Source organism: Astatotilapia calliptera, chromosome 14 (genome assembly GCF_900246225.1).
Source record: "Astatotilapia calliptera chromosome 14, fAstCal1.2, whole genome shotgun sequence".
Lineage (NCBI taxonomy): Eukaryota > Metazoa > Chordata > Actinopteri > Cichliformes > Cichlidae > Astatotilapia > Astatotilapia calliptera.
The window spans coordinates 17,345,065-17,366,630 of record NC_039315.1 but is presented as its reverse complement, the minus strand read 5'-3'; the positions used below and the strand labels follow the sequence as shown (position 1 = coordinate 17,366,630).

Here is a 21,566-nt window from a genome sequence, read left to right as displayed (position 1 = left end):
TGATTGACAGATTTTAATGGGGTAACGAGTGGTTAAACAACACTTTCTTAAAAGGAATCAAGTGTAGGGCAAGGTGGGATCACTGACAGGAAGTACAAACCCGAGGTGACCTTGACTGGTTTAGCACCTCTGCTGTATTAAAATGTGACCACTGTCATCATCACGCCAAACATTTACAATCTGCCAAGCCGATTTTAAACACTCTATGAGAGGCTCAGTGGGCATTGGGGATTTTACTTGCTATTGACGAGAGGCAGCAGGGTCAGTCAGAGAGTAAATAAATGATTGAAAGAATTGGCTCGGCCACAACAGCCGAGGCCACTCTGTCGATCCAGGGTATCGATCTGAGGTAGATGGCTTCAGTGAAAAGCAAGGGCTGTTTAAATGAAAAACTGAGATTAGGACCTGATTGGAATTAATTGTGTTTTAGTTTTGATTTATTTACAAATTAAGCTTCAATTCACATTAGCCGCCCGTGAGTTAGGTGACCAAGTGAGAAACAATAACCAGGCATAATTAAGGTCCAAAGTGGCATGGTAGTGCCATAATTGTCAGTGTCAAGGCTCAATAGCCAATATGCATCATCTGTTTTTGGCAGGATCATATATATGTCAAAAAGTGACATTTCCATGGTGTTGACACAGTCTGCCCCAGTCTTAACTCCTTAACAAGGCCCAAGGATTAGATGAACATGGATAAAGTAGGCTAGTGTGAAAGAAATAGACATGGTGAGGCAAAGAATCAGGAAATTAAACATCGAACTTTAAGGTGAAAGACTCCCCACCGTTTGGACAAGGACACTGGCTTTGGTTCCAATGGGTTCCAGTGACAGTGGCGGCTGGCATAAAGCATTATTAATGACCAAGGAAACTGGCCTTCAGGCTAGGCGTTAATTATATCACTGGAGAGCTGGGGGAGAGCGAACACATAGGAGTGCAGGGCCACTCCCTCTGTTGTGTGTATGTGTGTTTTACATTGTTAAGTCATTACTGCCCTCATTTCTAAAGAGAGCCCGCATTGATAGATTGCTGGAAACACTCCCTAATATCAGCCTTTCTGAGACCCTTTCTGACTTCTGTAACTTTGTTTTTCTGTTCGTCTTATTCAAGTCAAATTGTGTCCAATGTGAATTGTCTGTGTTGAAAAATCTGGCAACATACCTTTAAACAAATGAGATGAAGATAGCAGCCAAGGCCACACAGTTCAGTTTATAAAACAGCTCTGTTTATTCGCTCGAGCTAGCATGTCCTTGAACTACCTGTCTGTCCTTCTTACCAGAATAATCCATTAATTTAATTTCACTTAATTTATTTAATGAAAATTTATGCTCTGATTCAGCATTTCACATTTTTCACCAATCAGGCTATTGCTACAGGCTAGTGTTTTCATCATTAAGCCTGTCTTAATCGCCACCATCCTTTCTGTACACTGGCACAGATTCACAGTTTAGTGCTCTGCATGCCATGTGCAGAGGGTGTGTTTTTGATGCCCTGGCGCCTGCATGTGACAGTTCCATCGGCTCTGTGCAACCCTCCACTCTTTGCCGTCTCATAGCATCTGTGGCGTTGTTCTTTAAAAGGCCAGCAGCAACTCGCTACGTATCCCCTTCAACACAGCTCCGAGTCGGTCCTCCTTACAATTGCCCCGTGATTTTTAAAGCTGTGGCTGAACAGTGAAAAACATGCTTAATGTGGCTGAACAGAGCACCAGACAAGGTTATTTACTCACCCTGCTTTAAGTATTTGTCGAACAGGACAGATGTCAGCTGTGAATTGTCAACATGTGAAAAAAGTATTTGAAAAAAATATTTGTGTTTTTTCGTTGTTGTTTGTTATAGATGTATTACTATTTTTTATACCACTGCTTAAAATCAGGACTATCACTATATCCGAATGCCAATTCTTGATAATAATGACTAAAAAAATGATCCTTTAAGTTCAGTTAATGAATTCTGATTCTATAGAGAGCAACTATAAAGAATAATAGAGAATAAAGAATATTATAATAAAGAATTTCCACACATTTAAGATATATTTTAGGTTGTAATTTCCAATACCTAAAAGTATTCACCACCAGCATTGTTAGCTCAGTGTTCCACATTCCTTGTTACTTTTCTTAAAATGTATTCATTACCTTAATTAATCTCCAAAATAAGTAATTTGTTATATTATTTGTCGCGCATAATTACATACAGTTCTATAAACTGAGGCAAAACAATATCCTAGTAAGGACAATCATACAATCTTACTTTTAGTGTTTACATTCAAAGTTGAAAACCATCTGAAAGCGACGTCCCCATGTTCATCACAGCAATTCTCCTGCAGGAACATGAACAGGTAAAAATACAGACTCCTGGATGTAGTTTGTACTTTTACTACTACATTCTTATTTTTTGGGCAATAAAAACCAACGCAATGCCTGAATCTCTACTTCTAAAGATGTAGACTTTGCCACCCTTTTCCTAAAAACTAAAATTCACCAGCTGGGCCAACGTCCTCATTTTAGGTTTGACAGCGTTTTAGTAGGTAAAGGTGAATGCTTGGACATGAATTGAGCTGCGGTTTGGGGAAGGCCTTGACTGGCGATGGCTCCCGGGCCTGGCAGATCCCCGTGCACTAAATAGAAGTGAAGAAGTTAAAGAATTGAAAACAAAGAGGGAGGGTGGGGCACGTAAACGAGAATAAACAGCTTGTAGAACTGGGGGAACCTAGATGACAACCGGAAGGAGCGTGTTTAGAGGTCCCACTCCTGAAATTCCGATACTCCAATTAGATGTGAGAAACATTGCAGTTAACTAAAATAAAAGTAAAAACTAGACTTTTGAAGACAAATGCAAATTAACTGAAATGATATTGTGAATTTGGAAAACCAAAATAGAAGTGAGTTTTAGTATCTGTTAGTCTGCTAAAAAAAATATTATTACAACATTCCCAATGAGACATTGATGGATGTGTTTATTGAAACTCTGGATGTTTACAAGATTACGAGGTAATGCTTTCAAAAACTTAAGTGTTTTTATTTTAATATTGATACTTATTTTCCTAAATCTTACCTCTGACATAAGCCCTTTATAAGATAATAATTAAAGAGACTAAACTAAATTAAACTAAACATCCATCCATCAATTTGCTTCCACTTATCCTTTTCAGGGTCGCGGGGGCTGCCGGAGCCTATCCCAGCTGTCATAGGGCTAAACATATTTTAAAAAATTACTTTGAATGAAATTAAATGGAATTAAAAATGAAAATAAAAATGAAAATAAAAATAAAAAACTAATTAGGAAATTAAAAAAACAACAACTATGGTTACTCTGGATTTCAGTACAAGTGCAGGAAGAAAAAGTCCTGTTTGGTGTTTTTATTGTTTCTGTTGATGCATCCTGTAGAGAACTGAAAGAACCTTTATAACAACATAATTGCAAATGTAATGTAATTACTGAATTTAATGCAATACAGTAACATGTTATTGAAAAGTGTAATGTGATTACAGTAGCACGTTACTGTGTAACATGTTACACTAAATACCAGTATGTACGGTAGACAGTAAAGAGAAACACAACAAATGATATTACAAATATATTTAATTTTATGAATTTAGATCCTTAATTTAAAAGGAAGAATAAATGTTTTCAATGAAAATGTAACAGATTATTATCAGATTATCTTTACCTTGTGTTCTTACATTGTAATTACATATTGCCTTTACGTGTCTGAACTCTATTATAGAGTATCCCAATCTTTTTATGATTTGGCTGTATGGTAGCCCTCCTGTGGTACTTTGCTTGACTAAACATTATAAAGACTTTTGTGGGCTGTTGACAGCCTTTGTGGACTAAATTGTATATAAAAAGCTATTTGAGAGATGTAGATTTGATTAAATTAAAGCATAAAAGTAAACTATACCTCTCATATCACAGTTTGTGCAGACTCCCAATTTATGATATCAGCATTCATCTGTCATTTTTAAATATCAGTATTAATATCAGATTGAGGTTTATTAAACTGAAGTGTCCACTGTCACTCTCACCCAGTGTACATCTAGTGACTAATATCAACTCTTTTCTTCACATACCAGTGTTCAGGGAGCCCTACACAGTCCGTGTGGCCGACCAGCGCTCCATGCGGGGTAATGTTGCCGTGTTCAAGTGCCTCATCCCCTCAGCTGTCCAGGAGTATGTCAGCGTTGTTTCCTGGGAGAAAGACACCGTCGCCATTGTCCCTGGTAGGAGATTCAGCCACTCATAATCAATGATTCATCAAAAAGCCCAAACTAAGACTGCAGACAAAAGCTTCAGGTTCATTTTCCAAGTTCATGCTCACTCTGTTTGTGTCTGTGGTTAATAATGGAAAGCAAATGATCTAATCTCATTCCACTACATAAATGGAATATTTGCAGGTGGAGAAATAAGAATTTTCTCTGTTATTGCAAATGAAGTCCAAGCTTTAAATCCAGGGATGTTTTTTTGTTTGTTTGTTTGTTTGTTTTTTTAAATGTGGTTTGCTTTCAGAACGTAATGGACTTTCTTGTGATTGTTGATTTCTCTTTATCAATAATAATCAATCTATTTGTGTTTATTTGTGTTGCTGGTACTGGTCCCAGTGAGAGAAGATGACAGAATGCCTCATTCATTCAAAAATAAGGCTGATGAAATGGCCTTTGCCTGACACATTCCTGGCTGCTCAGTCACTGTCACTGCTGTGGTTCAGAGCTGTGTTCTGTGGATAAATCAGACATTAGCAGACATGTGCTATTTGTGTTTGTGTGAGAGAGAGAAAGTGAGAAAGCAAGAGAGAGAGAGAGAGAGAGAGAAAGAGGAGGACCGAGGGGTGTGTGTGGACTGGGGTGTGTGTGTGTGTCTAATTTGATGTTATCACAGTCACCTAAAAGAGAGCAGCAACACCTCTAGGGCTCTCTTATGTCTGGTGTTGTTCACTCTGTTTCATCTGATCCTCTAAACAAATCATTCACTGTCTAACTGAAGAGTGAAAATATCAGTATGGGCCTCCTGCGTGCTGCTACGCTTGTGCATTGGCACTCGTGTGTATCTACAGTATGTGTTCAGGCTTGTGTTGCAGTGTTAACATTTGCTCCATGGAGCAATGGCAAATTGCAGGGTGTCAGATGAGACTGTTTAGGTCAGATGATACGCATTGTTCTCTGCCCCTTATCTTGCTCTCTGATACAGACTGCCTGTTTCATCTCTCAACACTGTGTGTGAGTGTGTCTATAAAGGTGTCTGTGTATTTGTGTGCCTCTCTATATTGCTCTGTCCTTCACACAGGAGCACTCATTGATCCAGCACAACTATAGTAAGTGTGTGTGTGTGTGGCCTGAGGGGGGTTTCCAGTCTGGATCGATAAAGCTTGCTGGTGGATTCCCCTCTCTCTTGTCACGGATCCCTCAGTGTGAGAGTGGTGAGACCGGGCCAGTCTGTTTGACTCATAGCTCTGTGTGTGTGTTTGTGTGCGTGTGTGTGTGTGTATGTGTATTTGCTAAAGCCACTGTATCATGGCTGTGTGCAAGAGCTCAGTGGGAGTATGTTATTGATCGCGTGATGGACGCCTTTGGTAAAGCATGCACATATAGACAAGCAAAAGTATGCACACACACACACACACACACACACACACACACACACACACACACACACACACACACACACACACACACACACACACACACACACACACATTTGAATGAGCAGCTCTTTGAGCTTTCAGCTGTGACCAGTTCATGTTATCCATAATCTTTAAGAAACAAACTATACATTCCATTGATTCCATTTGAATGAATTATCACTGCACGAACTACAATAATCTGTTTCATTTTCAATAACTGAAACACAATTTTTAAGGTGAAATGATCAGTCAGGTTATCAGTTGTCACTATTTCAATGATCACCATCATAACTTTCAATCACATATTTGTTCTTCTTGGATTTTTCTTGTTCTTATTCTTTTAGATGATTATAAATGGTCACTTTTACATTTCCGCACATATGAAGATGTCTAATAAGGCATCTTTAAACAAAATGGTTAATTGATTTTCCAATTGTTTACTAAGTAATATAATCCCGAAATATCTGAGCTGGCATTTCAAAATACTTGAGAGTATTTGTTTTCCCTTTTTCCTTCGCTTCCTTCTCTTCTCTACTTCTTCTCCTCTCAGTCCTGATGAATACGTTTTATTGGTGACACAGTGCATCTCTTCTTCTTTCTGTCCATCTTTGGCTTGATGCCTCCTCCTCAACCCTGGTACAGACTGGTGGCCCGTGTCAGCATCATAACCACACACACACACACACACACACACACACACACACACACAAACAGAGACACAGAGGATCCATGTGCGGGCCCCACCTACCCCACTTGCACTCCACCATACACCTCATCCATCTATCCATCCACTTCATCTATCAGCTCCTGGTAGCATGTACAGCTTTCAGTCTTTCGATAGCGCTCGAGATGCTCTAGTGGTTTGCCATTTATTAGGGACACTGTATGCCAAGGTATTGGCTTGACAGGATGATACATGTCAAACAGACGGCTGTGTTGGTCAATAAAGCTAAGTTTGAATGGGCTTTGATGAAGAGGCAGGAGGGTGTTTGCTGACAGCTGGCCTCACTGTGAGACGACCCTGCCTGGGTGTCATGTCACTATTTGACAGCCAAATCTGTTTGCGTTGAGGCCTGTTCGTGGAGCGATTTGTGGGGGAGTAGACAGATAGATAGACAGGCAGACAGTCAAACAGTGCGAAGCTTTGCGTGTTGACTGGCTATCGTGGATTTTACTCCCTTGTCATATTCCTCCCCTTCTCGTGCTACTTCTCTATCTAGCCATGCCTCTCCCTTTAATTGATGGTTTGCTGGTGTTGCTGTCGGTTAGAAAATTAACATTTGTTTGCTTGTCAGTTAGGGAACTGAAAGAGTATGCTCTGACAGCGATGTGTACGAAGGAACTTCATCCGTGTGTATGTGTGAGTGTTTGCGTGTCACTTTGTTAGTATCGCTCTCCTCCTCCAGTTGGAGCTTAAAACATTGTGAGTTTTATCTGGTCGCCATGGTAACGGGTGCGATCCGGCGGGCGGAATGAGGAAGGTGTGAGGATGCATCGCTGCCTGATTTTTATAAGTGCATCACCACGGTTCATCTCCACCATACTCACACATGTGCACGCACGCACACACATACAGAGGACATATCAGCATATGTAGCATCTTTCTTTCTTTATTTCCTGCATTGCAAACTGTATAGTCCATCATCCATGGTCTGGATTAGGATGATGAAGCACTGTGTGTGACTTGTCGGTGACACTATGTGCCTGTGTGATATATATATTATTATAATAAACCTGTTGCCCACTCTGTTAACAGGGACAACAGCCAATATCTAGGAGCTTCCAGTGTAGAAGGCAGATATTTGAGCCAACACTTCCTAATCCGTCCAGCAGAGTTTATGAATGCAGGTACATTAACAAAGCTGTGTAAATTTTGCTCTCTACCTGCATGCAATCAAACCCCGCTTAAAGATGATTGGTCGTTAGAGGTTCAGTTGCAAACACACCTTGGATACATATTATGCATGTATTGTTATCGAGAATAGCTAATAACTGACCTAAAACCGTACAGCAGAATTGTCAAGCATATGTCAGTTTACTTTAAGTATTTTGGAAATGCATGCCAAAGTTTTACACGTTTGCACTGTAAAAGCTTGGGTTTTATATGGTGTGATCATACTTTTCCTTTGAAAGATGATCAGTTTTTCTCCTGCCATCCTGTAACTATATGTATTTTCTCACTTGTGCATGTTTTCTTATAATCCCAGAATGTGTCCCTGATTTCTACATCAGGCTTGTGTCAGGGGCATAACACTTGTTGCAGCACTCGAAAGGGCCAAGGAAACAAAAATGCAATGTGCAGACTTGGATGTTAATTTTAATCTTAATTTTAATAAATGATTGCCATGGGTTTAATTGTATTTGTGGGAAAGGAAATGTCCAAAAGTAAGCAACACATTCAACAATATCATCAGCATCTGTGATTGGACCATGATGTAGACATAACCCCAAACTTCAGGATTTTATGTTTCTTATAGACCTGCTTTTTCTCTTTCTCACTTTCTGTTTTACCTCTGCCTCCTAGGGTTCTCTTACTGCTTGACTTGACATTTATTCCTCTCAAGTGCTTATCAGGCCCACTTGATTGCCTCTTGTTTTGCATCATTATTTTTCTTCACATTCTGCTGTTTTCAGTGTGTCTGCCCTCTTCCTTTACTAAAATACTGAAGTTAAAATAGAAATATCAAAGTTTGCCAAAAGACATTTACAGGAATGGTCTTTATTTTATGTAATAGCTACACATGAAGTCAGTGTAGTCTTTTTAATGTTCCTTTCTTTTGTGAGGCAGCTGAGTCAGTTCTGCAAACTGTACACACTTAGATATAATGTGCTTGCTTCATTAGAGCCAAAGAAACTACAGCTTATTTGAATTACACATTTACATACTGTGGTTGAATGAACTATTCAGGTGGCATCTGAGTAGCATGCTTCATTAAATGTTAATGAGAACATTGTGAGTCATATTACAGCATTAAACCAGGGTAAGGGATAAAGAGATTAACACACACAATTAAGTTGTTTTCGTTTATCTTAAACAATGTATGGCTTCTTAAAGAACAATCTTTATTCGTATGAGAAAGAAGACACTAGCAATGTTACAATATTTTTGAAAATTGTAATAGATTGAACAAGCAAATAGAGTCACAGAACAATACTAAGTGATTGATTAGTTGATATCGCGGGAGATAACAACAGAAAGCGTAAACATCGAGGGTGAAGAGGGTGTGGAAAAGTGTGACGTCTGTGTTTTTTTGCATTGATTGAGGCTGTTTAATCCCCCTTCTCTTTCACACACACTGCCTCTCTCTCTGTGAAGTGTAGCGTCACCACAGCTGCAGTAGCTTCTGTCCCAGTCTCCATTTTGTAGCCACTCCGCAGAGGACCTGTACTCTTCCCACCCCTCTGTCTTTCCACTTTTAACTTTATCCCTCTCCCGCCCTTCTTTTCTAGAGGCACTTATTAGGAAATAGTGAAGTGACAAAGCATCGTCTTTTTTTCTTCCACTCCATCAGGCCTGAAAGTGAACAACAGATAGGCTGAAAAATGGCAGAATAGGCAGAAAAAGAGAGAGACAAAGTGGCACAAAAGCATGACATGTTAAATTATGCAGATGGGAAAGTGGGCATAGGATGCAGGGATGATGGAATGAGGTGGGTAGGTGTATGAGGACATATAAGGGGTTGGACAGATGGACAAAGAAAGAGGTGTGTGCGCTGAGATTTCCTGCTGTCCCCAGCACCCCAGGGAGGGAGAGAAGGCCAGAGGCTTTAAAGCCAGTGGGGCCTACCATTAAAGATGCATCTGACAAGTACTTAATGCTCCCCTACCTCCCCTCTCCCCTCCATTTCTCATTTTTCTTTAGACTTTCTTTACTTGTTCCTGTTAGTATCTAACCATTAACCATTACACACATGGTGCACATCTATGTGTGTTTGTCTTTAGAATGGTTACCATTCATACCTAGGGTAAAGGTGGGGGAAGAGGGCAGGCAGGGGGGTAACTGTGGAGGGGAAATGGGTGCTGTTTACTTATTGATGAGTATTTATGGGCTGTGTGTGTGTGTGTGTGTGTGTGTGTGTGTGTGTGTGTGTGTGTGTGTGTGTGTGTGTGTGTGTGTGTGTGTGTGTCCGATTCTGGCAGTGATGCATGTTAGGTTGGGTTATTTATTCAGCACTCGTGTTTGGATGTTTTACAGAGAGAACAGGTGCAGAGTGACTCTGAGCTTGCTCTGTTTGAGCGGACTTTGTGTGCGCATGTGTGTGTGCGTGCGTGTGTGTGCTAGCTGTGTCAGTGAGACAGACAGAAAGAGAGTCAGACACAGGGGCATTCACTGCTGTCCAGGCACTGATAGGGCCGCTGTGTTTGTCTTTGTGGATAACATGATTTGAATATTGAAAAGAAATTCTATTTTGTAGATTTCAGATAGATAGATATAGATATAGATATAGATAGATAGATATAGATATAGATAGATAGATAGATAGATAGATAGATAGATAGATAGATAGATAGATAGATAGATAGATAGATAGATAGATAGATAGATAGATAGATAGAAAGTACATGCTCAGGAACATGGATGTTCTGCATAGAGATTGAAATGGCGGGAGAGATGGAGGGAGGTTGAAGGAGGGAGAGAGGGAGGTAGGAAGTGAGAGAGGGTTGTGCACGAGGAGAATTTCAATGGCACTCCAATCATGCAGGCAGTCTCGTTAGCCCAGGGAACATTTGCATAGCGCTTCGGCGAATTCATTTGGCGTTACTCAGAGAAGATGGCTCCCTTTTTCTCTCAGCTAGTTAGTTATTCATTAAGCACAAGGTGTTCAGAAGCACATTCACGCGAATTTCTCATGCATCCGTGTGTGTGTGTGTGTGTGTGTGTTTTTGTGACCTGTTGACCGGTGTGCCTTTCATGTTACACTGTATGTTTCTTGTTATATAGGCTTTGTTGCAGATCTACCTCCCATGAGGTTTGCATATTTATGACTGACTGGATACGTGCCCTGGATCTTTCCACGTATATCCTTACAATACTGACTAGGTACATGCCAGCAGACAGAATTGCTGTCAGATATTGTGCCAATTGCAGAGCCAACGTCAGAGCATTACTCATCACCCACCGTGATCTCGCCAACAACTTCTTCCTCAAGTAGTGACGCCGGAGCTTTAAATTTTATATCGCTGCTGCCTTTCTCCTCCTCTTCCATCCCAAGAAGCTAATTAGGGGAAAAAAATACATGATAGAGGTTCAGACAATTAGATTTTTACCTCAGATCATCACTAATGGGGAGCATAACTTGCCTAAAAAAGCATGTCACTTGTAAGATTGGTTAGGATTGTGTGTGTTTGTCAGGGGTGGGAGTATGGGTGGTGTCAATGAGGAAGCAGAGCCAGTAAGTGAAGATGACACACATAATGAAGAATGCAGTGGATGTGTTATTCTAATTATCCCACTGACACCTCCTTGCGATCTAATGTTGTTTGACAGTGCACAAAAACCATGGTGAAGAGCTGCACTTGTATGCACATTTGTGTGTGTATGTGTGTGTGTGCTGGGTGTGTGTGTGTGTGTGTGTGTGTGTGTAAGTGCGTGCGTTGGAATCTGCAACCAGGAATTTGCAGTGACAGTGTTTGTCACATGTGCTTAAGCTGTAGGGTGAATTCACTTTGTGTGACCTTTGCTTAAGTTGGTCTGCTGCTCATTTTAAGTAGGCAAACACCATAGTTTGTGTTTGACACGAGTTACTTATTTCACCTTTATTTGAAAAAAGAGAACTGCATCATGTATTGGCTTCAAATGGTTGAACTGCACTCTTAAGTAGGTGAGAAAACATGAGCTGGAACTGTTTAAAGTTAGGAAAAAAAACTGTGCTGTGGGCCAATATTTATTGTTTTCTTCAAAAAATCAAATAGTGTATGATTGGTGAAACCATACAGAAGCATGTTTTAAGTAAACATTTCAAGCTATTATCTTAAAATTTCAACTAACTAAAATAACTTGAAATTTCAAGTAAGTCAAAATTTGGAGATAATAATTGAAAATTCAGGTTTTTCTTTTTTAATGGCCGAAATAAGCTTCCATAAACACCACCAGCTGATTAAACTAAAGGAAAAAAACGATTTGGAATTAATTGATTAATGGTTTAAGTCATTCTTGAGAAAAAATGAAAATACCACAAATTCCTAACAGGTTTTATAGAAGACGATTTGCTTCTTCTTTGCATCATTGTCGACTTTTAGAAGTTGTGATGTTGTGACAGTTTTCTGCCATTTGTGGACAAATTGGTTAATGATAAAATGTGAGGCTTTATCATTATTGATCATTTTCAGTTCAGCCCTGCTGTGTACAGAGTGCAGTGTTGCCATTAAACACTGAAAATGTTTCATTCGGAGTCAAGAATATGATGACTTTGACGACTGTAATCGCAGCAGATAATGCTGAAGTTGAGTGTCGGCAGGTCGAAAAATGTGTCTAGTTGTTACATTTGTGTTAAAGAAAAGGCTACATAAGCAAAGGAAAAGAAAGAAAACAGAGCATTCCTATGTGCATCTGTAGTTGTAGACATGCATGTGTTTCTGTGTATTTGTGTTTTTAGTAGTGCGCTGGGGGCAGGGCAATATGAGAGATATCCTGTTCCAACACATCCCCGCTGGAGCTGACTTAATGACCCATGACCTGAAGATGTACATGCTAGGAGAAGAGAGAGGGAGGGTGCAAGGAGGCAGGGTAGCTGAAGAGGAAGAGGAGGAGGAGGAAAGCAGAGGGGTGTTGGACCGGGAACAAAATGGATGAAAATTGAAGCAAATAAAGCAGAAAAGAGATGAAAATGTGTTCTGCTTGATGCATTGCTCTCTATTTCTTTGTCCTTCCAGTCTCTTTCTCTCTCTGGAACACGTCTTGGGCTGACCAGCGTCGTGTCCATCTGCTTGAGGAGCTCCTCCTCTTACCTCTCTTTGTCTGCCTCTGGCACTCTTCTCACTTTTCTGGATCCACTTCTTTTCTTTGGGCTGAAAGATCACAGTTAATCAAAGTCAGGATGGCGACAGCCGACAGACCCATGACACGCAGCCCACAGTGGACACAAGCAGAGGCAGTAAGGGAGAGACAGAGTGCTTCAAAGTAAAAGGACAGCGAGATAGCCGTAGAATAAGAAGACAGGTGAAACAGGTTTGCACATTTGACCTGCACTTCCTTTTTTTTTAGTCCTTCTCAATTTTTATTTTACCCTTTCTGACACTTGCCATTTTTATTGGATTTCTGGACTTTCCCGCCCTTCCCACTCTTTCCCTCTAACCTCACATAACCTCTGTCATATCTGTTAAATTCAGATGTGCATCTGCCTGTGTGTGTGTAAGTACATGAGCGCATGTGTGTGAGCCCACTGATCTCCCTTGTCAGCAGTGCCATCTCTGTGTTTTATTAATAGCTAATCAATGAGCTCTCTGGGATCTATGAGATGGCCTGAGGACTCCCATAAGACATATGCCTCCGTATCAGCGCACACACATCAATAGCTCATAGAAGTCGGTGGAGTATAACACATTTAGAGTTGGTGTTGTTGTTGTTTTTTTGTCAATACCTTTTTTTTTTTTCAAGTTTTCGGTTCGTATTTTAATTTAGCTGCAGCAACAAAGTGGTGCAAGCAGCTCAGATCCATTATAGACCGATTCACATCTGCCCTTCATGTTTCCATATCTGGTTTGTTTGTGTCATAAATGCACTCTTTCTTTCTCACTTTCTGTTTTACCTCTGCCTCCTAGGGTTCTCTTACTGCTTGACTTGACATTTATTCCTCTCAAGCGCTTATCAGGCCCACTTGATCGCCTCTTGTTTTGCATCATTATTTTTCTTCACATTCTGCTATTTTCAGTGTGTCTGCCCTCTTCCTATTCTTCCCTCACCTACCTATTTTCTCTGCGCTCACTTTCTGTACCTTAGCTGTTGGTATTTTGAAAGTGCAGCCTGTTTTTTTTTCTTCTTTCCATTTTGTTTTTTGTCTGTTTTGTTCATGTGCATAGCCATTGTTTTACGATGCCCAGGGCAATCTGGGTTTTTGTTCCTCTCACTCACTGGGGACATTGTTTGAAAACAGAAATGTGAGTTTCAAATGTCTTTGGAGGAATCCTCCAACTTTTTGCTTTTTCATTTATAAGCACCCAAACTAAATAAAGGATACTGCTATTAATAATCCAATTTTTGGTGTGGTCAACAAACAAAATTAAACATTTTGTTTTAAAAATCCACTTTTAAAAAAGTTAAAAATGCACCTTATTCAAATATAATGATTTATCCATAACATAAAGTCATTAAAACTTCTACTAAGTCCCCAAAACAGAACCCAGTCCTCCCCAGAATTCACCCCCAGTTAATGGGAATACACGATTGCAGTGTTGTGCAGATATTTGGAAATGTTTATGCGTTTCTTAGAAGTCATTCTGCTTAATTTGTCTTTACTGTAATGGGTGTATCTGATTTTTCAAACAAAACTCCTGAGTTTTATTGTGTTAAAGTGACAGAACAGAGACAAAGTTTAGGCTAAGCCTTAAGTTTCTGTTTTAGTGCTTTGGTTTACAAACTTGCATTCGCAGCACCATCTATAGTAGCAGCCCAGGTGTATTAGCAGCTCACGGCCGACACCATGCCCTTGTATTTCAGCCTACGCTATGCTGAAGTTGTGGACACTATCATATTTCATGTTTCATGCTTCATCTAGCCAACAATTGTGGTGCCAAAATGAATGTAGCCTCTTCTCATGTTTTATTTTTTGGCAAATTTTGCAATTTTGTGGTGTTTTGTGAGCAATGTTTTTCTCTTGGACAACGACTGTCTGAGCAGTCACTGAAACAGCTTTTGACTTGGCTTAGACTTTATGCCAAGTCAAAAGAACGTTCTCATCTGTTTTTCAATGCAGTGACACATTTTGTAGGTGGGAAATCACAACTCAAAATTGTGTCCTTTTCAACCTCCAGGTGTTCAATGCACAAAGCCAGAAGAAAAACCTTGCCGCCTCCAGGTTTGCTTTGTTGCGCATGAAGTAAAGTTAACAATGTTAAGCTAGTAGTGAGAGCTTGCATCAATTATGACAATACAGCCACAGTTTCAAGTGAGCTAAAGGACTAAATTAATTATCATTCAGCTGAACTCATACGTAGAGAAGCTCTACTTTATTTTTATTGTCCAAGATTCCATTATGTGGAATAACATCAGGACTTAGAAAGACCATTACATTGAACTTTTTTTCTTTGAATTTTCCTAGACACTGGAAACTTTCACTTACCACTTGTCACTGAATGCAGCACGGAGAAACACGCTGCCATAGTGAAGGCCATTTTTTAAAGGAAGCTTTCTTATAACCTGACTATATTTTGTCTTTCAATACTATTCCTATATCCAGCTGCCCTCTGACAAAGAATGTGTGTTTTGGTGTGTGAGAGAGCAAGAGAAAGAAGGCAATCTTTTTACATCTAAGCTTAGCTGACTAAGGCTCCCAGAAGACAAAGAAAGGGTGAGAGGAGTGCGGGAAGCGAGAGTATAGTGGAAAAAGAGAATGTAATTTGAATCTCATATACATTTCAGTTGAAAGTCATTTTAGCCTTGGTACATTCTCTCTGGAGTCAGTTTTACACACACACACACACACACACACACACACACACACACACACACACACACACACACACACACACACACACACACACACACACACTCCCCCACCCACACTTGTGGACAAAGCTCTTGTGTATGAGCACAGATTGACAGTTGAGTGCTCACACTACAGCTCATTCATCCTTGTTGACTACATCTCTGCAGCCAAGTTGAAAATGAATGATGTGTCAGATGCAGCCTCTCTACAAAATAAAACATATTGTTTTCTATTGTAGCTACAATTGCTTGCGTACAAATACAACATTACAGTTTTTTACAGACGCTAGGACACATTTCTCAATACTTAGGTCACTTTTGCAAAACTCCTCACACAGTGAGCACAACAGAAGTCTATGTGGGCTAAACTGAGGATCAGTTATCATTGTTTTGGCACAAAATGCATTCAATGACTACATCTCTCAAATTTCATGAATTATTTTCTCACTCAGATACAACAACTGCCAAAAATCTTTGTACGTACAGGACATTTTGCATGTGCTTACATACTGTTTTCAAAACTGTTAAACTTATGGCCAAAACAATAACACAATGCAAAACTTAAAAAGACAGCAAAATGCAACAGCAATATTTTATTGAAACATATTTTAAATCTAAAAATGCAGTTTAACCAGCCACAGCTTATTCTCATTGTAGATGAACATCTACACAGGTGTTACTCCTTCAATTTTTCAACTCCTTCAATTCTGGCAGCCAGAAGATTATTTCCTAGGTGTATTGCCCTAGATGACATGAGATGTGATGTGGATGAGAACCTGTGGCCAAATGGAGAAGACCAAGTAGATTAGCATTACTATTGTATGTGTATCAGTGGATGGTGTGTATACAAATTCTTGTATTTTGGGATTACTTAGTGCAAAAAAATAAAAATACATAAACAAATATTAACGAATTCTGCATGATGTCCGATTCATTCCAGTAACATATATTGAAATTATAAACAGAGATGTGTCCTTGTTTTACACAAGAAAACACTGTGTAATGCTACATGTTGTTAGTGTTTTTTAGGTCATTGTTTTGTGGGTGACAAAGTGTGTTTGTCGGCTGTCAACCTTTGCTAGTGTTCTGGAAGAATGAGTTTATTTGAGACCTGAATAAAGTGTTTTGGTAGTTGTAGTGCATTTTGAATGTGAAATGAACTGCTTTGCCAAGCTGACGGTCAGTTAGGAGGATTGTGTGAAGTGTTTTGCAAAAGTGACCTAAGTATTGGGAAATGTGTCCTAGCGGCTGTAAAAAACTGTAAAAGCTGGTAAAAAGAAAGAAAGGAAGGAAAACAACCTGTGGGCGACAAACTTGTTTTTGCGTTTACATTCCTCCAAAACATATATCCTAAGAAAAACACAGCTGCTTTAAAACTGTGTTTGGTGTCCAAGTGAAAAACTTTAGAAGTTTGATTTTTTTAGTCTTTCTGGGCAGTGGTCTTAACTTTTTGGCCTTTTAAGAGTATATGTGCAATTTTGGAAAACCAGGAAGTTAATGACACTGTTGTGACTTAAACCTGCCAAGGCTACATATCAGGCGGTTCTTGCAATGTCAACACTGTAGAGAGAGATTTTGACTTAAGCACTCTCACTCGCCAATGGCATCCATCCCCAGCATCCCCCGATTTGCTTTGTGTGTGTGCATCTGTGTAAGCATGTCTCTTTTCCTCTGCATAAACAGTGTTCCCTTTTCCTGCAGGCTGACAAGTGAATGCCTTGTTTATTTCTGTTGACTGGAAAAAAGATGTCTATTGGTCCCTTATACCTACAATTCTTTCTCATTACCCATCTTTTTTTTTTTTTTTTTGCAATTTTAGACTAACATAGGTGGGAATGATAGAGTAATCAGCTATAGGACAGATGAGAAAACAAAAAAAAAGAGTTTCATGTTTATTACACAGTTATTAACATTAACGTATCTTCATGCTGTGGCAGCTTATATAGACTGTAGTCATGTGGCACTATGGAATGTATGTTGAAAACAGTATATTCAGTTCTATCCGCCTGATACACTGACCTGATAAACTGATCCCCCAATTCATTTGGTATCACCCTAGAGGGTGTGGGTATAAGTGGAACTTGACATCACTTTACTGGGCATGCAATAAATTCTGTTCAGTTTTTTAAGTGCAGGATAATGTATAACATGCAAAAATGTGATTGCTGTTATTTTTAAAACACACATTTTTAAAACCACCATGTGCATACACAGTGTGTTTGCACAAGTAGTTAGGTGCAGATTAGCCAAGTAACTGCTGCTCTGATGCCTGGCATCCTGGATTCAGGTTAGTTTCTGTTGCTATGGAAACGGCATAAACTTTCATGTAACCTCAAGCTGTAGCTATCTAAAGGCATTTAATTAAGCCTATCTTTAGTTCACAATATCGGAATATTATTAAGCAGTTCTCTATTTATAATAATATTTAATTCACAATAACATCAATGCATAAACTGTGAAAGAGCATTGTGGAAGAGTAGCCTGGACACACTGACATAACTAATTAATAGTGGTTCAAAACCAATGTCAGAGCCCCAATTTTTCTGTAATTCAGACTGAACCAGAACAAGCATATTTTACCCACCACAAAAGATTTGAAAGAATTCTGCTTCATACAGAGAAGTACATTGCTGCATCGCGTTTTCTTCTGTTTCTTTTCAAGTGACCAATGAAGAAAATTTAATCTTCAGTAACAGTTTAAACATTTTCTCTCAAATGAATAAAATTAAAATGTAAAAGTTGGTTAAAAATACGCATTTGTATCAGGTTAAGTGACTCCTATCGAAGTGTCGTTGGAGATAACACCCTATCTGCAAAATAAAATCTTTATTGTGTTTTCCTAAGCCAGATAAAAAGGTTGCTAAACATAAGGTTGTTAATTGAGTCCTGCAGTCAATAAGTGCCTTGCCCCATTACCGCTGTTGCTGCTGTTTTCTTAGGACATAAATAAATGAAATACTTTATAGTACATCTTCATGTAAACCATAATTAAGAGGGTATTGATGCTTAAATGGATCAAGATATGGATGAATAGAAATAGTCAGTTGTGCTGCTGAAAATAGTTAGATTAGCTAGATTTGTGTAGTTATAACTAATTAAAAAAGTTATATTATTAATTTATATTAAAAAATTGGATGTCAACTGGGCATCATTTGCATCTAAAAAAATCTAAAATTTCTTTGTCCATCAACAGAAAATGACCCAATTTTTCAGTGTTAGCCATTATTTTAGTTTGACCTACTGTATGGAAGCCATCTACCTATTACGTGCATGTTGCACATGCTCAGTGTAGGAGGTGGGTGGGTAATTGTAACATCAGTTGATAACCTCTGAATATGACTGTATGTTTTCCTCTCCAGAAGTCGACAGCATGTAGCAGTATTCCACTAATAGGGAGAGTGGCTCTGCATATACGCAATGTGTTGCTGTGCAGGACAGAAGCATTCTGCCACGCTTAGAGTGTGTGTGTGTCTGTGTGCTGTGTGTGTCCTATCTGTGGGCTTGAATTTGTACATTTAAGTATGAATATGCATGGTTGTGCATCTGTGTACTTATGCTTTCGTCTGCCCTTTCTTCCGTGTGTGCACACTCAAAGTGTATGTGGGACAATAATTTTGGACTTTGGGGAGAGAAAGAAGATGAAATAGAGATACAGACTCAAGGAGAAATTGAGAGATAGGAAGAAGAGAGCTAAGAATAAGTGATGAAAGAAAGATGCAGGATAAAGGGAAAAAAAGAAGTTGCCAAGGAGAGATTGATAGAGAGAATAAAAGGCAGAGGAGTACTCTCCAGAGATATGCTGCACATGGGGACCAAAGACACTTTCTGCCACCATAAGCATGTTTAAATTTTGAACAGGCACTTAAGAGGGACAGCACAGAAATGCATATTTCTCAAAGAGGTTCGGAGCAGGCGCTTGTGGGTAAAGCAGTGATTTTTATGAAAGACAAAGAGGTGTTTAAAATAAGGGAGTGAGCAGAAAAGGGGAGAGTTAGAGTGGAAGAAGAGAGGGGAAAGAGAGATGCAGGCTTTCTTAATGGAGGTGTTTTTGCTTCACTAATTTTAAGGCCCATTTAACAGAGTGTGCTTCTTTCTACTCTCCCACTGCCTCTGCCTCGCTCACGCCCCATCCTTCCATCTCACCCTCTCCTCTCTTTCCCTACATCTTCAGTTAATTTAATGAAGGGTTACCCGATTGCTTTTAGCATTAATATTCCAATACCAAGTGATGTAAATAATGAATGCAACCTTCCCCTGTTCTGTCCCTCCATCTCTCTCACTCTCTGGATGATGTTGAGCCCCATCTGTCGTCTCTGCGGTGGCACAGAGCACTCCCCAAGGATGAGAGGGAAAAGTGGGATAAGAGGGCAGGGCGAGAAAAGGAGGGAGGGGAGGGCGAAGGGTGAGAGATGGTGTGTCTAGATGGAGCATCGCTGAGATTTTGTGGTTGTGGTTTTGTTTCAGTATGAATAGAAGATTTGTTTTACACATTTGAATTTAGTATCACAGCTGATCACTACACTGTGGGCTTTAATGGTCTCCAACTACAGACCTGGATTCCAGGTCCAAGAGATTTCTGAGGGTTTTGGATTCATTTTCACATGCAGCACACAGTTGTTTCTTTAACTTACCCGATTTGGGGAATACCCAGTCTTTTATTTGAGAATAATTATTGCAGTTATAGTGGGATAGTTGATTTTTTCATAGGTAAAACTTACAGGAAACCTGACCAAAAAAATCTGATGCTTAAAGAAAAGTTCATATTTTGCAAAGACAGTTCTCTCTCAAGAGAGAACTTCAATGTGTTGAGCTCTCATTTTTGAGTCTCCTAAACATGCAGAGAAGTGTAGGATGTACAAGGAACATGATGGGCAAGAGTTGTTAATTTTTCAGTGAATAGAGATGAAATTTAGGGGTAAAATAGTATTTATATTAGTGTGTATGTCAGTGATTTTTGTTCATTTACCCAAATAGGAAGAATTCCAACTGTACAGACGTTACCTGTAATCCAACAACAATGAATGTGCAACTGTGGCTGTGTTTTTGTGTTTGGTTTAGCCTGTGACTGATCTCACAGCTCACCAGGAACTACAGTTCTTCTCTGATATCCTCCACCTTCATTTCGTCTGATCTGCACATTTGTGAAAAAGACTCATAATGCCTCACCGTGAAATATGATCAAATTCCCACCCACCTAAATGTTTTCCTTTGACTTTGTATATCATATCACTGTTTCTCACATTTGAACGTTTTGCCGTTATTTAACCAGAAAGTGAAACTCATGAGATGAAGAGTTTCTTCCATCAGCAGCATTAACCTAGAATGTTTTTCTTTCTGATTTCACTTTAAGATAGACAAGCCTGGCCAATCCCTGTGATTAAGGTAAAAATAAAACAGTGACAGTGAGTCTGTTGATGACAAGTTCAATTTAATATGTGCATTATAATGTTAAACATTTCAGCACAAGGTCTAATGTATGCTAGGAAGCTTTTTAGTCACAAGAGAGGGTGAAGAAGAAGATACTGTGAAAAAAGGGAAGTTGGAGAGCTGGTGTCTGGTTTAGACTGCAGGCCTCTTGCAAACTAGTAATGAGTGGAGCTAATTAATTTAGACTCTGCCAACAGATGGCTAAAGCCACATGGCAGCCACTAAGGGAGGTACTCCTCTTTCCTCTCACTCTCTGTTTCTCTTTTCCTTTAACTGTCTCTGTCCATTTCTTGAGCCGCACTCATTGTTAGCCCCTATGCTTCATGTGTGTGTGTGTGTGTGTGTGTGTGTGTGTGTGCATGTATCTTCGAAGTTGTCACTGGCAGCCAGAGTATTTGATCGATCTTCACTGAGCAAAGGCCTCTGGAGTAGACATGGGAGCTTTCAGGCTATTAAGCAATTATACACTCTCAAGGTGGTCACCTCAACCTTTAACACAAAGAGAGAGAGAGGGTGAGAAAGTATTTTTCTAGGTATGCATTTGTTCCTGCAGGCAGAGGAGACTGGATGGAGGGATGAAGAAAAGGCAGATGGAGAAATGGTGGAAAATGATTTTGGTATTAATGGCTACATTTGTCTGCAGCTTCGCTTGCTCGTGTAAACACGACTCCAGCATCATATTGTGACCTCACCCCACTCATCTACCGCCACACACATACATACACAGCCACTTACCACTTAAATCTACTTCTCTCACAATACCACCACACACACACAGAAGCCACACTACAACCACTCTGGTGTTTCTGCAACTAAAGCCATTTCTGAGGAGTTTCCCTGAGTACCTAAGCGGGAAAACACATTAAAGTTTAACTCGT

General features: G+C 39.6%; 1 protein-coding gene across 1 annotated transcript in view; it reads left to right on the top strand.

The window, feature by feature from the left end:
* The window catches only part of dscaml1 (Down syndrome cell adhesion molecule like 1), a 95,188-nt gene that overhangs the window by 15,495 nt on the left and 58,127 nt on the right, over window positions 1-21,566 (top strand). Inside the window, exon 3 of the mRNA XM_026191298.1 lies at window positions 4,075-4,221. Within this exon, the coding sequence (XP_026047083.1) occupies window positions 4,075-4,221 (147 nt within the window). The remainder of the gene's footprint in view (window positions 1-4,074; window positions 4,222-21,566) is intronic.